Genomic DNA, 20,182 nt, shown 5'->3' on the forward strand with positions numbered 1-20,182 from the left:
GGTGCAGATGATCTCAGTGTACATAAATGAAAAAGAGACATTTGTCAAGAATCACGAGGTACAACACTTAATTATTGTCATAGGGATCAAATAAGCAATCAGGAAACAATCAATATTAATAAAAAAATCTTAGGCTACAAGCAACATGTTACAGTCATACAGTCTTAAGTGGGAGGACATGGGTGATGGGAATGATGAGAAAAAACTAGTAGCAATAGTAGTGCAGACTTAGTAAAAAGTCTGACAGTGTTGAGGAAATCATTTGTATAGTAGAGTGATGGTGTTCGGGGGGAAACTCTTCTTGTGTATAGTTGTTTTGGTCTGCAGTGCTCTGTAGCGACGTTTTGAGGGTAGGAGTTGAAACAGTTTGTGCCCAGGATGCGAGGGGTCAGTAAATATTTTTACAGCCCTCTTTTTGCAGTATACAGGTCCTCAATAGAAGGCAGGTTGGCAGCATTTTTTCTGCAGTTCTGATTCTCCTCTGAAGTCTGTGTCGGTCCTGTTGGGTTGCAGCACCAAACCAGACAGTGATGGAGGTGCAGATGACAGACTCAATGATTCCTCTGTAGAACTGTATCAGCAGCTCCTTGGGCAGTTTGAGCTTCCTGAGCTGGCGCAGAAAGAACATTCTTTGTTGTGCTTTTTTTTAAATGTTTTTGATGATGTTGTTGCTTCCTAAGTAGACAGTTTGATTTCACAGAAGTTTGATTTACTTGTAGTTCATTTTATTTTTTTGAGCAGCGTACAAAGATTGAATAGCAGTTCTCCTTTCTCCCTGCTGCCTGTCACCTGCTCGCCATTTTCTTCCAATAGTGGATCAATCATTTCCTTGGTTTTTTTCCCCTTAGTTCTGGTTCTTTTCTTTTCTTTTTTTTTAATCTCATCAATTTTGGTACCGTGGTACCTTGCTGAATGTCTGTTGGGATTAGAAATGAACAGTATCTTGTTTTAATTGGAGAAATGTTTAAGCACCATTAAGACTAATGTGGGCGGAAGGCTGCAGGTTACAGCCCGAACAGTCAAAACAAATAGACAAATAGAACTCTAATCATAAAAACATTCTTTCTGAGCATTTTAATGGTTGCCAACTGGGCCCTGGAAACTTTGCAAAGTATGCTCCTTCACATACACGCATGCATATTATATGTGTGAATTGGACATCACGCAGAATTGTCTGACTTGCACGAAGATTATGTGAAAACAAATCTGGTATGTCAAAGGAATGCCAGTGTGCATGCACTCAATGTGTGGGGTGTACCTTTTTATCAATTTTTGACACAGCTGGATGGAAGACCACCTGGTAGGCTTTGGAGATTGCCAACATCCAAAGGCCTGAAGAGGAAAGGGCCAAGAGGGCCAAACACTTTGGGGTGTTTTCTTTGTGAGGGTCCTGAAATGTAAGCCAACAATCCATGTTGACAGGACTGAGGACTCAACCGCCAAAGCCTCTCCAAATACTGTACATAGTGAACATGAAATCAAGACTTTTCAATTCATTTCTCCCTTCTCTGATGTGGATCTTTTACTTTATAGCAGTTTAAGAATGCTACCCAGAGTTGCTTTGGATAGTGAGATAGGCAGAAGATAGAAACAGATGATGGATGGATGGATGATATTTAAGAACATTGACAACTACTGGTATATAGTAATTGTCTTCCTGCAGAGCTCGTAAAGAGTTATGATTCAGAAATTATGAAAGAATGAAAAAGTGATCTGCTGCCGAGATCATCAGAATTGCAGAAAAAACAATTGCTGCCAACTTGCCTTCCATTGAGGACCTGTATATTGCACGAGTCAAAAAGAGGGCGGGTAAAATATTTACTGACCCCTCACATCCTGGACACAAATTGTTTCAACTCCTACCCTCAAAACGTCGCTACAGAGCACTGCACACCAAGACAACTAGACACAAGAACAGTTTTTTCCCGAACGCCATCACTCTACTAAACAAATAATTCCCTCAACACTGTCAGACTTTCTACTAAATCTGCACTTCTATTTCTACTAGTTTTTCTCATCATTCCTTTCACCCATTTCCTCCCATGTTGACTGTATGTCTGTAACTTGTTGCGTATATCCTAAGATTTTTATTAATATTGCTCCTTCATTGCTTATTTGACCCCTATGACAATCATTAAGTGTTGTACCACATGATTCTTGACAAATGTATATTTTATTTTATGTACGCTGAGAGCATCTGCATCAAAGACAAATTCCTTGTGTGCCCAATCACACTTGGCCAATAAAAATTCTATTCTATTATGTGAATGTGGAGATTGGGCACAAAAGAAGGCAAATGTTGCCTTCTGCAGGTTCTACTCTGAAATTTCTCTTTAATTCTCAGATCATCCCAGGTTACCATGGAGACAGGAACATGCACTTTGAAATGATTCAAGTTTTACTGACCACCCTTTACTGGATTCTCACTTAGTTAGCAGGCTAGAGTCGGGGGGTTTCCATCCTTTGAAATGTATTTTCTTATATATCATGGCAGCTGATTTTTGGCTGGCACGGAGGCTCTGTGAGGGCATTTTTGGTGTCTGGAGGGCCTGCGGGGGGGTGGAGGAAGGCATTACAGACAACAGATTGAGGAGTTGTTGTTGTTGTTGTTGTTGTTGTTGTTGTTGTTATTATTATTATTATTATTATTATTATTATTATTATTATTATTATTTATTGGATTTGTATGCCGCCCCTCTCCGTAGACTCGGGGCGGCTAACAACAGTAGTACAAACAGCATGTAAATCCAATACTAAAACAGCTAAAAAACCCTTATTTGTAAAACCAAACATTCATACAAGCAAACATACCATGCATAAATTGTAAAGGCCTAGGGGGAAAGAATATCTCAGTTTCCCCATGCCTGACGGCAGAGGTGGGTTTTAAGGAGCTTATGAAAGGCGAGGAGGGTGGGGGCAATTCTAATCTCCGGGGGGAGTTGGTTCCAGAGGGCCGGGGCCGCCATAGAGAAGGCTCTTCCCCTGGGCCCCACCAAATGACATTGTTTTGTTGACGGGACCCGGAGAAGGCCCACTCTGTGGGACCTAACCAGTCTCTGGGATTCGTGCGGCAGAAGGCGGTCTCCACCTTTTCTATCCCATGCATGATTTTATACCCTTCGATCAAGTCACCCCTTAAACGCCTTCTTTCCAGGCTGAAGAGACCAAGGCTTTGCAACCTGGTTTCATAAGGGTAGTGCTCCATTTCCTTGATCATTCTTGCTGCCCTTTTTTGCACCTTTTCCATTCCATTATATCCTTCTTGAGGTGCGGTGACCAGAGCTGTACACAATACTACAAGTGTAGTCTCACCATTTATTTATTACTTGCCAACCTATTTTCAATTCCCTTCCTAATCATGCCAAGCATGGAATTTGCTTTTTTTTTTTTAATGCTGCTGCTCATTGGGTTGACATCTTCATTGAGCTGTCCACCAAAACTCCAACATCCTTTTCTTGGGTTGTCTCAGAAAGGTTGGTTCCCAAATATGGCACAGGTGCCACAGGTGGCATGCGGAGCCATATCTGCTGGCACGCGAGTTGTTGCCTTAGCTCAGCTCCAACGTGTATGTGTGTGCTGGCCAACTGATTTTTGGCTTGCACAGAGACTCTGGGAGGGTGTTTTTGGCTTCCAGAGAGCCTCAGGGGGCATACGAGAGGGTGTTTCTACCCTCTCCCAGCTCCAAGGAAGCCTTTGGTGTCTGGGCAGGGTGAAACACGAGCCTACTGGGCCCACCAGAAGTTGGGAAACAGGTCATTTCCAGCCTTCAGAGGGTCTCCAGGGGAGCAGGGAAATCAGTTTTCGCCCTCCCCGGGCATTGAATTATGGGTGTGGGCAGTCGTGCATATGCGATAGCATGTCTACACGCTCTTTTGGCACCCGAGGGAAAAAAGGTTTACCATCACTGCCATAGGGGGGGGGGGGGGGGCTTTTTACTGTCTCCCAACTCCAGGGAAGCCTTTGGAGCCTGGGGAGGGAGAAACACGAGCGTACTGGGCCCACCCGAAGTTGGGAAACAGGCCATTTCCAGCCTCCAGAAGGCCTCCGGGGGGGCATGGAAGCTGTTTTCGCCCTCCCCAGGCATTGAATTATGGGTGTGGGCATTCACACATGCACGATAGCACACAGGCACGCTCTTTCAGCACCCAAGGAAAAAAAGGTTTGCCATCACTGCCCTATACTATTTCAGACAAATCTCTGTGAACCAAGCTCACCCCTTGCCAAGAAACTATGGCAGTGGGGGTGGGGGAGGTTGGGTTGCCATTGAGAATTGGGGGGCTTCTGGGGGAAGAAGGCAGAGAAGGTAATGGGAACCCCCTTTAAACCTGGTTTCTCTCTGGTCTTTATCTGGTCTTTATCCCCTTTCTGCTAACAAAGCAGGGTTGAGCTCAGGGAAAGAGGCTCACTCCCAGGAGGGATCCTGCTCAGCACGAAAGCTTCCCAAAAGCCGGAGTGGTATCCTTTGGCTTTGGGCCCTGCAACTCTGGCCTCTGGAGGGAGAAGGCATGGGTGGCAGTGCTGCTCAGGCTACAAAGCTGCTGCCTTCACTTTGGGGCAGGAGGGTGTGCAAACCCAACCCATCATCCACGGCAGAGCATAATGTATATCAGCAGGAGTGAAAACCAGAAGGTTCTGGAGAACCAGTAGCAGAAATTTGGAGTAATTAAGAGAACTGTCAAAGATCGCCTCTGTCTGGTCCCAGAGTTGGCTGGGAATAAGATTTATTTATTTATTTATTTATTCATTCATTCATTCATTCATTCATTCATTCATTCACTCATTCATTTATTGGATTTATATGCCGCCCCTCTCCGAGGACTTGGGCTGGCTTACAACATATAAAAGGAACAATAAAATACAGTGTCTAAACCCAATTAATTAAAACTAGGTGGACTAATCTAAAATCCACAATAACGTGAAAAATCTATCCTACCCATTCAAACACCAATCATACGTAACATTCGTTGGCCAGGAGCTAAGATCTAATCGCCCCAAGTGTGGCAGCATAAATGAGTCTTAAGACTCTTGCGGAAGGTGAGGAGGGTGGGGGGAAAACGAATCTCCTGGGGGGAGCTGATTCCAGAGGGCAGGGCCCCCACAGAGAAGGCTCTTCCCCTAAGCCCTGCCAACAACATTGTCTAGTTGACGGGACCTAGAGAAGGTCAACTCTGTGGACTTAACCAGTCGCTGGGATTCATACAGTAGTATCAGAGGTGGGCTGCTAAGGTGGCATGGGGACGTGTGCTCGCCCCCATGGCTCTGAGTGCTAGCAGAGTCCAGTGCAATTCTGCTACTGCACCTGGGCAGGTAGCGGAATCGCGCACAGACATACAGGTGCCAGGTGCAGTAGCAGAATGGTGCTGGACTTTATTAGCACTCAGAGCCACGGGAGCAAGCACACACCACTGTCCCACCTTAGCAGCCCACCTCTGGGCAGTATCCTTTCCTCTGCCACGCCCACCAAGCCACACCATGCCCACAGAACTGGATCTCAAGGCGCTGCAGGAATAGAATAGAATTTTATTGGCCAAGTGTGATTGGACACCCAAGGAATTTGTCTTGGTGCATAAGCTCTCAGCATACATAAAAGAAAAAGATACGTTTGTCAAGAATCATATGGTACAACACTTAACGATTGTCACAGGGGTCAAATAAGCAATGAAGAAACAATATTAATAAAAATCTTAGGTTATAAGCAACAAGTTACAGTCATACAGTCCTAAGTGGGAGGAAAAGGGTGATAGGAATGATGAGAAAAACTAGTAGAAATAGAAGTGCAGATTTAGTAAAAAGATTGACAGTGTTGAGGGAATTATTTGTTTAGTAGAGTGATGTCGTTCAGGAAAAATCTGTTCTTCTGTCTAGTTGTCTTGGTCTGCAGTGCTCTGTAGTGACATTTTGAGGGTCGGAGTTGAAACAGTTTGTGTACAGGATGCGAGGGGTCAGTAAATATTTTCCCCGCCCTCTTTTTGACTCGTGTAGTATACAGGTCCTCAATGGAAGGCAGGTTGGCAGCAATTGTTTTTTCAGAAGTTCTGATTCACCTCTCAAGTCTGTGTCGGTCCTGTTGGGTTGCAGCACCAAACCAGATAGTTATAGAGGTGCAGATGACAGACTCAATGATTCCTCTGTAGAACTATATCAGCAACTCCTTGGGCAGTTTGAGCTTCCTGAGCTGTCATGATAGAATAACAGAGTTGGAAGGGACCTTGGAGGTCATCTAGTCCATGAGTGGGCCAAATGGGCTCTTCTATGACATGTGGACTTCATCTCCCAGAGTTCCTGAGCTAGCATGATAGGCTCAGGAATTCTGCGAGTTGAAGTCCACAAGTCATAGAAGAGCCAACTATGTCTACCTCTAATCTAGTCCGATCCGCCGCTGGAGTAGGGGACCTGACCATTCCAGACAAAGGGGCTGTCCAGCCTCTTCTTAAAACCCTTCAGAGTTGGAGCACCCACAATTTCTTCTTTTTATTATTTTTTGTCCAATATACAATAATACACAATGATGTTTATAGAGGATATAGTAGAGAAGAAATAGGAGATATAGGAGAGACTATAGGACAGGGGACGGAAGGCACTCTAGTGCGCTTATATACGCCCCTCCTCTTAGGAATCTGGAGAGGTCAACCGTGGATAGTCTAAGGGTAAAATGTTGGGGGTTACTACAGAGTCCGGTAATGAGTTCCACGCTTCAACAACTCGATTATTAAAGTCGTATTTTTTACAGTCAAGTTTGGAGCGGTTAAAATTAAACTTGAATCTGTTGTGTGCTCTTGTGTTGTTGTGGTTGAAACTGAAGTAGTCTTTGATAGGCAGGACGTTGCAGCATATGATCTTTTTACTTACTTACTTACTTACTTACTTACTTACTTACTTACTTACTTACTTACTTACTTACTTACTTACTTACTTACTTACTTACTTACTTACTAGATTTGAATGCCGCCCCTCTCCACAGCCTCGGGGCGGCAATACTTAGATCATGTTTAAGGCGTCGTAGTTCTAAGCTTTCAAGACCCAGAATTTCTGAAGGCGAGCTCGTCCATCGACCGAGCGTTCTCCCTGCCAAGAAAATTTCTCCTTATTTCTAACTTGAATCGCTCACTGAGCAATCCCCCCGCCCCCGTTCCGGAAAGCGCAGGGCGTGCGAAGGCAGAATGCGCATGCGCCTCTCCCTGCTATCCGCGTTAAGCTACGGGCGCCCTCTAGAGGCCGCCTGCCACGCCGCCTCCTGCACTACATTTCCCTTCGCGCCGCGCGCTCGCCCGCCTGCCCGCCCGCCCGCCTGCTTCTCTCCAGGCGCCGCAGCCGAGCGCCGAGTGAGCGAGCGAGGGTGGGAAGGGTCGCGCCGCCCAGCCCCGCTCAGCCGAGCGCCGATGCCGCCGGGCCCGGCCCGCGAAGGGCGCCGCGGCAAGAATGGCGCTGTCCAGGGGGCTGCGGTGCTGCCAGCGTGTCTTCGGCTGGGTGCCCGTCCTCATCATCGCGCTGGTGGTGCTCTGGTCCTACTACGCCTACGTCGTCGAGCTCTGCCTGGGTAGGAGGGCGCGGGGGGGCTCCCGACCCATCCTCCCCAGCCGGGTGGGGAGGGCTCTTGGACTACAACTCCCATCCTCCCCCGCCCAGGCTTCCTCAGGGGACTGGGCCTCAGCTCCCCCGGGCCGCCTTGTGGGGCCTTTCCTCGCCTGGTGGCCCGCTGGGTTTCCGGGAGGGATGGGCTGATTCCTTGGTGGAGGGGGGGGGGCAACAACCTTTAAGTCGCCTCCACCCGCTTTGTTTTGTTATTATTTTATTTTATTATTTTATTATATTATTATATTATATTTAATTTTTATTTATAATTTTTAATAATTTATTTATTTATTTGATTTATATGCCGCTCAACTCCCTAAGGACGGCTCCCTAAGGGTGGCTGACAACAATAAGTATTTCTTTATTTTATATGCCAAGGAGGGGCAGTATATAAATCTAATTAATAAATAAAATAAATACTATATTATATTTATTATATTACATTACATTACTATACAGTACATACAAATCTAATAAATTATTATTATTATTATTGTTATATTATATTATATTTGTCATGTTTAGTGTACAGTATATCAGAGAAGGTGATCCTTTGAGAGCTGTATGCAACAAAATTTCATTTTCATGTATGCTAACTAGTGTACATTTAAGCAGTGAAGGGCTGCTATTTCCTGGCACTACTGAAGCACCTTGGGAATTCTGGGACTTGAAGTCCACAAGTCATCAAAGGGCCACTGTTCCCCACCCCTGGGTTAAAAGCCAGACTCACTGGGACAGAGGTCTTCAAACTTTAAGACTTCAGCATATCTGGCTAGAGAATTCTGGGAGTTGGAGTCCACAAGTCTTAAAAAGTTGCCAGGTTTGGGGACCCCTGCTCTGGGATAACCTGTGGGATCATCTGATTCCAGGATGCTGCTCCCCTGACTTCGTAACTTCCTCCTCCTTGAACCAAAACAGGGGTTGTGCAAAGAGAACCAAAATGCACACAAAGCCGGATTGCACACTTACGGCGTATTGGGCTGCGCTAGTGCCTCAGATACGGTTGATAAGAAGCGCTTCCAATATATTGTGAAAGCTGCACCTCAAAAGCAGCTCAGCTTGTTTGTTTGGTTCCAGGAGAGCTTGGGGAAAAAAAGATTGCTACTGTTTTAAACATCTTATTTATATCAAGACAGGGCTGTGCAAGCTCAGCAATTTTAAGACTTGACAGAGTTGCAGAAGGCCGTGGAAGCCAAAAACGGAGCACCGCGGGACAGACCTTGGCTGTTTTCAGGGCCTCCCTTTGGCCCAGATCTAAGTCCGCTGTGGGCTGGATCTGGCCTCTGGGCATTGAGTTTGACACCCCTGCCACAGATTCAGTTTAAAAAAAGATATCTTTATTAAATAAATACATTAAAAATGAAACAGAGGTAAATATAAACATAATACATGACATATCAATCATATATGTTGTATAAAGAAATAAAGAGAGAAGGAAGAAAGGGAGAGGATAGGAAAGTTATAGTAGAAAGGAGAAGTTAGGGGAAAGAAAAAAGAAAAGGGATTGAGAAAGAAATGAGAAAAGCAGAAGACATGCCGGCTATTTAGCTGGCACTTCCGTAATATACAACCTCTGATTTAAATATGTAGTTGGTGTAAATTTCCCTTGATTTTTATTAGTTCATTGTATGGTGTTAGTTAGATTTTTGTATATATTGTTGGTATTTATCTAACAAGTAGTCCATGCACTAAATATTTTAGGATTTTGTTCGTAATGTTAGTTGTGTGTCTAAAGGTTGCGTCGATTAATGTCTTTCGTAAGTTCTGTGAAAAGTTTGTTTTCGTCAGGGTGTGTTGCCAGTACATGAAATCATTGTTGAACAATCTTCTTTTTTAATAATATTTAAGGGGCGGGGGGGTTGTCTTCGCCAATAGTACCATTTCTCCCAGGCCTTGTAGAAGTCAGTTTCATCCCTATTTTAGTTAATTAAAACTGAGTTTGCATCTTAGAGAGAAAATCGTTGAGTTTTAATTTCCTCCAGGTCGGTATTTTCCGATTCTGTGGGCATGCACATACATGCTGCCCCAGAAAAGTTTGCCTTGCCGTGCCCATTTACCTTGACAAACAGCAATGTGGGCAAAATCACTCTGTTTTTCTTCATAGGTGAGAGTGGGGTTGTAGTCTGCAGAGGGATTCTGACTCTCAGCAGAATTGACCCCTATGACACTCTTGTGGGGTAACATGAAGGTGAAGCAGTAAGGTTGCCTCCCAGAAGTGCTTCCTACCTGATATCCAAGCAATGAATATTAACAGGAGTCATTGTAGGGTGTCTTGGTGCCCTCCTATCTCCAGAGCCCAAGCACCTCTCCATTCTAGCCCCACAAAATAATGCAAAAAATAATATTTATTTATTTATTCGAGTTCTATGCCGCCCAATCCGGAAGGACTGAGGGCGGCTTACAAAATACAATACAAATACAAAAAATACAAAGTAATAAGCGAAGTCGAATATAATATCTAAAACTAACCCCATAAAAACCCATTTATAATAAAAAGACATAATCATTTACATACACACCATTGATACAGTTTGGCCATAAGCGGTTACAGAAAGACCTTTTGGGATGGGCAGTTTGCTTGAACTTGCTGTCTCCTATTCTATTTTATTTTATTATTATTATTATATTATTATTATTACTATTATTATTATTATTATTATTATATTTATTTTATTATTGTTTATTTTATTAATCATTATATTACATTACATTGTATTATGTTGTTTTTATTTTATTTTATTATTATATTATTGCCTTGTAGAGTGTCTAGTTTCCTATCTTCAGATGGCAAACGCCAGTGGATATCTAATCTTTCCTTGAAAACCTCCAGCACTGGAGCGTCCACAGTTCCAGGATGATTTGTTCCATTCTTCTCACTGTCAAGAAGTCCCTCCTTACTCTGTTTCCCCAAAAATAAGACAGCGTGTTATCTTAATTTTTGCCCCCAAAGATGTGCTACGTCTTATTTTCAGGGGATGTCTTATTTTTTTTCAATGAAGAATAATTCACATTTATTGTTGAACAAAAAAACAACAACAACATTTATTATATACTGTACAGTAGTTGTCATCACACACCAGCATAACCAGACAAACCGAATCGTATCAAGAATTTCTTACTACTACCATACCATTATTTCCATGCACAACAATTATACTTTCTTCAAATATATGTTATATATGTTCTGTTCGGAAATGTTGCGAAATGAAACATCTACTACGTCTTACTTTCGGGGGATGCCTTATATTAGGCAAATCTACGAAACCTCTCCTATCTCTTACTTTTGGGGGTGACTTGTTTTCCGGAAAACAGGGTAGTTGCAGCTAGGATCTTTCTTTAATTAGTTTTTTTCTTCTTGTCCTGCCTTCGGGTGCCATGGAGTTGGGGGGGGTTTGACCCTCTCTTCCCTTCAAGTATTGGAGGACCGCTACCACATCACCCCTAATCCTTTGCTTCCTAGACGTACCTTTCCCCCTATAGAGCTCTTTCCCTGATAAGAGTTCTGCAAGATAAACCATATGATGAACAGTTATTCACCATATGGTTTATCTTGCAGAGCTCTTATCACTTTGTTGCTCTTCTCTGTACTCTTTCTAGGGCCTCAGAATCTTTTCTGTATTGTGGTGACCAGAAGTGGGAAGAATATTCCAAGTGTGGCCTTATTAGTGCAGTAAAAAGTGGCACTATCACTTCTCATGACCTAGAACAGTGTTTCCCAACCATGGCAACTTGAAGACATTTGGACTTCAACTCCCAGAATTCCCCAGCCAGCAAATGCTGGCTGGGGAATTCTAGTAGTTGAAGTCCAGATATCTCCAAGTTTCCAAGGTTGAGAAACACTGACCTAGAACCCAATAGATCCTTCGGTTCTTTAAGGCAGATAATTTTTCTATTTTTAATAGGGTCTTTTCTCTGAGCCAAAGAGCTTACTTCCCAGAACTGAGGAATTTGCAGGGGGCTGTTTTTTTTCCAACCATCTCCTGAATTTCAGTGAGGCCATCAAGAGATAATTGCAGGTGAAACTCAATGCTTCCTTTCTCACTGCACTTGTTTTGGAGTACTGTGTACAGTTCTAGTCACTGCACCTCAAAAAGGATAGAATGGAATTGGGAAAGGCGCAAAAAAGGGCAACAAGAATGATCAAGGAAATGGAGCCCCTCCCTTACGAAACTAGGTTGCAAGCCTTGGTCTCTTCAGCTTTGAAAGATGGCGTTTAAGAGGTGACTTGATCGAAGTTTGTAAAATCATGCATGGCATAGAAAAGGTGGATAGAGAAAAAATATTTTCTCTATCACACAATACTAGGAAAAGGGGGCCCTCCCTAAAGCTCACAGGTAAGAAAGTGAGGACAAATAAAAGGAAATATTTCTTCACCCAGAGGGTCCTTGGTTGATGGAATTCACTTCCAGAAGAGTTTGCGAGACTCGTGACAGCTGTCAGCCTGGGTAGATTCAAGGCAGGATTAGATGGATTCATGGATGCCAAATGTATCATATGTGGTTATTGAAACGAATGTCCAAGTGCCGCGTCTCTGTTGGTTGAGGCAGGCAGGGTTCCCTTGGGTCCCATTTGTTGGGGGTCAAGGGAAAGGGAGGTTTTTGCCTTCTCTTTCTGCTCAAGATCCCCATGGACAATTGGTGGTTCACTGGGTGACACAGAATGCTGGACTCGATGGGCTTTGGCCTGATTCAGCAGGGCTCTTCTTATGTTCTCTTGGCTGTTTCTTTGCATCCAGTTCATTTTTTTCTAAATGAACCATGCCTACTACTGCATTATTTTCTTTTGTTTGGAAATAAAAAATAGGTGGGCCGCTAGGATTAGTCACCAATGCCTGTCACTCAGCCATTCGTGGTGCTTTCCAGCATTCTTCATAGCAGGCTTCCTGTATGTCTCATTCAAATTTGAGTCAAAACGTCATCTGCATAGTTGTGTATTGAGCAATGTACAAATGTATGCTCTGACTCTGTGTATGTTTTCATGACGCCCTGTGACTATTCAGGTGAAGGTCACCATTGATATCTTTCTGCCCTTTCCTTCAAATACTGGCACTCAAGTTCTTAAAGCTGTTGGCCACTATTCTGTTTCAATACTCTGCTTAATCCTTGGGGATTTTCTTCCCAGCCTAATTCTTGTGAGGATAAAAATGTGACCAAATCCACAATAGAATCGATTTCTTTATTGGCCAAGCATGATTGCACACACAAGGAATTTGTCTTTGGTGCAGATACTCTCAGTGTACATAAAAGGAAAGGATACATTTGTCAAAAATCATGAGGCACAACACTTAATGATTGTCATAGGGGTCAAATAAGCAATGGGGAAACTATTAATAAAAATCTTAAGGATACAAGCAACAAGTTACAGTCATACAGGCATAAATGGGAGGAAATGGGTGATAGGAATGATAGGAAAAAACTAGTAGCAATAGTGCAGACTTTGTAAAAAGTTTGACAGTGTTGAGGGAATTATTTGTTTAGCAGAATGATGGTGTTCGGGGGAAAACTGTTCTTGTGTCTAGTTGTCTTGGTGAGCAGTGCTCTGTAGCGACGTTTTGAGGGTAGGAGTTGAAAAAGTTTATATCCAGGATCCGAGGGGTCAGTCAATATTTTCACAGCCCTCTTTTTGACTCGTGCAGTATATATATAATAGAAGGCAGGTTGGCAGCAATGGTTTTTTCTACAGTTCTGATTCTCCTCTGAAGTCTGTGTCGGTCTTGTTGGGTTGCAGAACCAAACCAGACAGTTATGGAGGTGCAGATAACAGACTCAGGAATCCTTCTGTGGAACTTTATCAGCAGCTCCTGGGGCAGTTTGAGGTTCATGCGTTGGCGCAGAAAGAACATACTTTGTGGTACTTTTTTGATGACATTTTTGATGTTAGGTGACCATTTTAGGTCTTGCGATATGATACAACCTGGACATTTGAAGGTCTCTACCGTTGATACTGTGTTGTGTTGTCTAGTATTGTGAGAGGTGGTAGGATGGGAGGGTTTCTCCTAAAGAACTTGCAAAAAACAAGTATTTTGTAAATGTGCAATGCTTTCTTCTTTTCCAGTGTAGAAGAAAGATAAAGCCATTTTGCTTGTTACTGTGTATGTGCTCAGAATGAGGTCTCCTTTTGAGTCGACTAGGACTTGCAAAGCAACTTTGGTGGCGCATGACAAGTGTGGTTTTTTTGTGGTACAGCAGCTGTGACACAGCAGAAAAGGTTTTTGGATGCCATCCCCAGATGTATATTCTGGGCTTCCCTCCTTTTGTCTGGAAGGATAATAAGCACTCTTGTAATAAATGTAAACTCAGTCCCCCTATGGTAAATGTGGACAGGTGTGAATGATTTTGAGCTGGTGTAAAAAAACTTTATTCACAGGCAAGCGTAAAGAAGCAGGCAGGCAAATGAATCAGATTGTAGTTGAAGGAGCAAGAGATAAATGTGATCTAAATTATTACTGCTATTTTTATTTATTGATAACATGTGCCAAGTATGGTAGCTAATTAAATCAACACATGTAATCTTTTAAAATCATCCAGTTCAGATGGAAAAGAGAGAAGATTTTAACCCCATTCATGAAAATAGAAGAAGAGTAGAGTAGGACGTCCAAGGAAGGCTTTAATAAATCTGCAGCAGATCACCAACCAGATCCAGATCCATTTGAATTCTCCACAAAGCTCTCATCCTTTCTATGAATGAATTTGTTGAAAAAGAATCTTTCCTTAGTCTGGCAAGATTCTGTCTGTACGGCAACAACAACAAAGTACTCAGAAGTAACTCCACGTGTCATTCTTGATTCTTGGGGCCTTTCAGTTATAAGGATAATAAATCAAGTCAATAATTGACTATCAGTGCAGCGGAATTAATAATACAATAGGACCCATAAAGTAAAGATTAATTTCAGACACATGGCTAGAGCATACATAATTGCAAGCATATTTCCTTGTGGAAATCTTGATACGTCATTTGAAGATATCCTTATTTTCTCTTTCAGTGACTCTGACGAACTCCGTAGAAAAAGGTATGTTGGTATTTATTGTATCTGATCTTTATACTTTGTTCTGCTCTGCATTGCTTCGCAGTCCCTTACAATGCTAATCCAGTATGATTATCCCAGTATGGACAGAGATAGAAAGGGCTCATGGATGGGAGTTTTCAACCCAAGGTGTGGTTGAGTCTCATGGAAATGCAAAATGTCTCCAGGCCCTGCCTAACCTGAGACCTTGGAAATCCCCACCAATCGTGGGCGGATGTAGGAGGATCTAAGTTGCACTCAAAGGAACGTGCAAGGGAGAATCGTGTGTTTGAAAGGAATCTCAAAGTATATGACTTCTTTTTTGTATTTCTGGCCAGTTGAAGTCAACTTAATATGGGGAGAAATGTATCTTTCTTTCTTTCTTTCTTTCTTTCTTTCTTTCTTTCTTTCTTTCTTTCTTTCTTTCTCTCTTTATTTATTTATTTATTATTTTATTTTATTTTATTTTATTTTGTCCAATACACAATGAAGGTTAAAGAGAATAAACATATAGAAAGGATAGAAGAAAAGATATAAGAATAAAATACGACAATAGAGGAAAAGATATAGGAGATATAGGAGAGACAATTGGACAGGGGACGGAAGGCACGCTGGTGCACTTATGCACGCCACTTACTGACCTCTTAGGAACCTGGAGAGGTCTTGCTTTCTCTCTCTTTCTCTCTCTCTTTAGTGTTCTATTTTATTTGAAAGGCAACAAGCTCAAATCAGAATTGACGGGGGACAAAAAGTTAGATCCACCATGTTGAAAAACAATTTATATTAGCTTGAATAGGCTAGCTTCTCATAGTCTAAGTCAATGATGGAGAACCTATGGCATGGGTGCCACAGGTGGCACGCGGAGCCATAGCTGCTGGCACGAAAGCCGTTGCCCTAGCTCAGCTCTAACATTCATGTGTGTGCCAGCCAGCTGAGTTTTGGCTTGCACAGAGGCTCTGGGAGGGTGTTTTTGGCTTCCAGAGAGCCTCCAGGGGATGGGGGAGGGCGTTTTTACTCTCCTTTGGCTCCAGGGAAGCCTTTGGAGCCCGGGGAGAGCTAAACACAAGCCTACTGGGCCCACCAGAAGTTGGGAAATAGGTCTTTTCCAGCCTCCAGGGGGTGGGGGAAGCTGTTTTTGCCCTCCCCAGGCATTGAATTATGGGTGTGGGCACTCACGCATGAATGATAGCGCGCGCACACACACTCTTTTGGCACCCAAGGGAAAAAAAGGTTTGCTATCACTGGTCTAAGTTCACTAGGCATATTTCCTCTTTTCAAGCCAGCCAAACGAATATTAGCAGCCAACAGTGACATTGTATTCCTTGTTGAGTAAGTGGCACTTCCAATATGTGTCATGTATCTTGCTTTCTCGTGGGATGATCATTTTCCCCCCTGAAGTGTCTCACTTCCCTATCATAAACATTTTTTTCCTTTTTCTGTTAAATCATATCTTGCCTGCACAAGTCTGTTCTGTTTTCTTGGCAAGCTTTTTTTTCCCCAGAAATGGCTTTCCATTGCCTCCTGTGTTGGGATGAGAGAAAGTGACTAGCCCAGCTGGTTTGGGGCCTAGGGTAGGATTAGAACTCACAGTCTTTTCCTTTTCTAGCCTGAGAATTGTTTCAAATCATGAGACAGGGGGCATAATTCATTTCAATAAATAAAGCCAGACTCCACATTGATTCTCCCAATCTTAAATGCAGAGACACTTTGAGAGAGGTTAATGTGCTGGTGTCTGGAGGCTGTTGGGGTCTGGATGGGTGTCAACAGACTCAAACTCAACCCAGACAAGACAGAGTGGCTGTGGGTTTTGCCTCCCAAGGACAATTCCATCTGTCCGTCCATTACCCTGGGGGGGGGGGAATTATTGACCCCCTCGGAAAGGGTCCGCAACTTGGGCGTCCTCCTCGATCCACAGCTCACATTAGAGAACCATCTTTCAGCTGTGGCGAGGGGGGCGTTTGCCCAGGTTCGCCTGGTGTTCGCCTGGTGCACCAGTTGCGGCCCTATCTGGACCGGGAGTCACTGCTCACAGTCACTCATGCCCTCATCACCTCGAGGTTCGACTACTGTAATGCTCTCTACATGGGGCTACCTTTGAAAAGTGTTTGGAAACTTCAGATCGTGCAGAATGCAGCTGCGAGAGCAGTCATGGGCATACCTAGGTATGCCCATGTTTCACCATCACTCCGCAGTCTGCATTGGTTGCCGATCAATTTCCGGTCACAATTCAAAGTGTTGGTTATGACCTTTAAAGCCCTTCATGGCACTGGACCAGAATATCTCCGAGATCACCTTCTGCCGCATGAATCCCAGCGACCGATTAGGTCCCACAGAGTGGGCCTTCTCTGGGTCCCGTCAACTAAACAATGTCGGTTGGTGGGCCCCAGGGGAAAAGCCTTCTCTGTGGCGGCCCTGACTCTCTGGAACCATCTCCCCCCAGAGATTAGAACTGCCCCTTCTCTCCTTGCCTTCCGTAAACTCCTTAAAACCCACCTTTGCCGTCAGGCATGGGGGAACTGAAACACCTCCCCCGGGCATGTACAATTTATGCATGGTATGTTTGTGTGTGTGTTTGTTAGTAAATGGGGTTCTTTTTAAATCTTTTAAATCTTTTAAATTTATTTGGATTTGTCATCATTTGCTGTATCTTGCTGTGAGCCGCCCCGAGTCTGCGGAGAGGGGCGGCATACAACTCTAAATAATAATAATAATAATAATAATAATAATAATAATAATAATAATAATAATAATAATAATGTTGTCTGTTGTAAAAATCAAGGATTGCTAAAGGATTAGGAGCAAAATGGGTATTTCTGCTTCCTTGGTTAATGCTTTTCTTCTTCTTTTTTAGTGGCCTACCTCACTGTATTCCATATCATCTTCGTATTCTTCCTATGGACATATTGGATGTCTATATTCACTCCTCCGCTGCAACCGGACAAAAAGGTAAAACTCAGGAATTTTATAAAGGAACTATCTGGTTTTCGCAGGGAGAAACAATGAAAGAACCTGCAATGTAAGAGTTGGGAAAATCATTAGCAGCTAGTTAGGGCTGGGGAAAATAAAGCTACATTCAGAGTATAAAATGCACTCCAATTATCAGCCTCTTTTATGGAGGAAAAAGATGCATCTTGTACTCTGAAAAATACGGTAGTCTGGAGAAGGCTAAAATAAAGAGAAAAGCTAAAACAGAAATGGTATGGACACCTCCAAGAATAATCTAAAGAGGGGGTCTCATCATAACTTTAGATCTGCTCTCATGGTCAGGAAGCAAGTGGGTCAGTTTGGGGGCAGCTATAATTACAGTGGTACTCGTCATTAATTGGTTCCAGGAGGCACAATGAGTTCCAAAAACAATACCAAATAGATTTTTTCCCATAAGGAATAATGTAGTGAGTCAAAAGGCAGCCAACACCGACAGGTTCTAGCTTATGCAATGAGTAACAAACCAACGATGAGTACCACGACAAAATTCTCATGTCAAAATGGGTTGAGTAACAAATTTGAGATTTGGTACTCCACTCATTTAAAGAGATGCGTTGAGTACCAATTCAGTTGAGTAACAAGGTGCCACTATGTAAAGCATGGGGTGCTAGATCCTGCAATAAATCAAATATCTCTACTATGGGTTTTGGCCAGCCTTTAAAATAAAAAGAATACAGTGCAAAAGAGAAATAGTTTAACACAGCAATTTGTTATTGAGGAAGGGGAAAAATAGGACTATATAACAATATAATTAAAAATTCTGTGCAACTGTATTACTTAGGGTAGATATTTGGTCACCTGATACATGAGTGTGGGGTTATATCATCCCTAAAAATTATAAGAAAAACATGAACATTCTTGTGTTTGGAACTGCTTGGGGCAATCAGAGAAAGGGCACCATAGGATATGAGTAAGTTTCTATTCCCTGGATCCACAGCGGAAAATTTCTGTGAATAGGATGTCAGGGAAATCCTCCCCCCAATAGAGCTGATGGGAGGGCAGAAATAATCGGAATGGCTTGGTCGGGTTTTGCTATATTTTAATTGTGAAATTAGGCATCTTGATAACTGAGGGGTAAGGCTGCCTGGGGGACAGTAATAATTGGCCTTCAGGAGATGCTAGTAGAGGGAAATGGGCAGAGAAGTTGAATGTCTAAGTAGTAAGTGTTGTAGTTGGATCACAGCCAGCTTTTCTGGTAATGGATTTTGAACCGGAAGAGCCTGGTCCGTCCGAGCATCGGAGACCTTTGTGGCTATTGGAAGGTTCAGACAGTGAGAGGGAAGGTGAGATGGAAGCTGGAGGTGCTGGAGAGATGGAGGTGGAGGCCCCTGCAGTGCCTATGGAACCCCCAGCTAGGGCCTTGTCTGGGTCGGATGAGGAGGGGGTGATTGATGATCCAATCCTGAATGTGCATGTGCAAAGGATTAGGAGGAGACAGGAACAGCTGCACAGATGCAGGAGGAGATCTTGATCACAGCTGAGAGTAATAGGGAATTCTGCAGCATGCATAAAAGGGGAAGTTTGTGGGAGTGTTCTTTGCAGGAGTTATCGTTCATGGTTTAACAGAGAAACAGATCTAGAGTTTTCTCTAAACCAACACCCTTGCTTTCTTGGAGAAACCCAGCCTTTGGGAAATTGCTTTATGAAAGACTGTAGCTATTGCAAAAATAGTGAGTACCCTTGCTTCAGCCCAGTTTTGAGACATTATTTACAAACTTTGGGGAGTTTGGGGACATTTGTTATTGGCCTTGAAGATAACTCAAACTCTTTGGCAGTAAACAGACATTCTTTTGCCGTAATTGTGGCTCTCAGCCAACTTGTTAAAGAAATATTTTTTTGTGTTACTGAAACTCCAGTGTGTGTTTGACTTTGACCTTAATCACTGCTCATCTGTCACCAGGCAGAACAGTAAGGATCCTTGGCTTTGATTGTTGCAAAAAGTTATAGCTTTATTAGAAGTCAAGTGTATAACAGTAGTTCATAGCCAGAACTTGAGAATCGTGAGCCAAAATCTCTTCACTTAATTTACCTTTTTTCTCCGTTAACTGCCTCCCACTGCTGATTCCCCCATGACCAATCAGGTTTAAGCAAGATGCTGTCAGAACGGTCACTTCCAAGGCAGTTGCTGCCTTCTCCTGGAAGGCTCAGGAATTCTGGGAGTTGAAGTCCACAGGTCATTTAGGGGCCATAGTTCCCCACCTCTGTTCTACAACTGTGTGTGTTTCACTCTTTTCCTTCTCTTTCCAGTTCCACATGTCTTATGCCGACAAGGAGCGCTATGAGGATGAAGAAAGGCCTGAGGGTCAAAGGCAGATCCTGGCAGAGATGGCCCGGAAGTTGCCAGTTTGCACAAGGACAGGGAATGGGGGTGAGTTTCTAACACGGCTTGGGCAAAGTCCACCTGTGCAGCAACCCATACTGAAACCCCTCTTTGGGAGAACTTTTGGAGTGATCAAGAGCATCATCAAAATCATTGATGACAAAATGTTTGGCTTTTGTATTAAAGGCAAGGGACCGAGAAGGCATTCATTCATTCCAGCTCTTAAAATCAAAACACAGGCCTTTGTGGCATCATTACAACTTTTTCCCCGGCTGCTTTTATCATTTTCATCCCACTGTGCT

The 20,182-nt window shown here is 43.2% G+C and overlaps 1 protein-coding gene across 1 annotated transcript in view; it reads left to right on the forward strand.

Moving 5' to 3' along the window:
- Nucleotides 1-7,313: 7,313 nt before the first annotated feature.
- Nucleotides 7,314-20,182, forward strand: part of ZDHHC15 (zinc finger DHHC-type palmitoyltransferase 15) — a 33,211-nt gene continuing 20,342 nt past the window's right edge. Inside the window, exons 1-4 of the mRNA XM_070759647.1 lie at nucleotides 7,314-7,537; nucleotides 14,555-14,581; nucleotides 17,427-17,521; nucleotides 19,808-19,928. Coding sequence (XP_070615748.1) covers nucleotides 7,420-7,537; nucleotides 14,555-14,581; nucleotides 17,427-17,521; nucleotides 19,808-19,928 — 361 coding nt within the window. The 5' untranslated portion in view covers nucleotides 7,314-7,419. The remainder of the gene's footprint in view (nucleotides 7,538-14,554; nucleotides 14,582-17,426; nucleotides 17,522-19,807; nucleotides 19,929-20,182) is intronic.

Source organism: Erythrolamprus reginae, chromosome 8 (assembly GCF_031021105.1).
Source record: "Erythrolamprus reginae isolate rEryReg1 chromosome 8, rEryReg1.hap1, whole genome shotgun sequence".
Classification (NCBI taxonomy): Eukaryota; Metazoa; Chordata; class Lepidosauria; order Squamata; family Dipsadidae; genus Erythrolamprus; species Erythrolamprus reginae.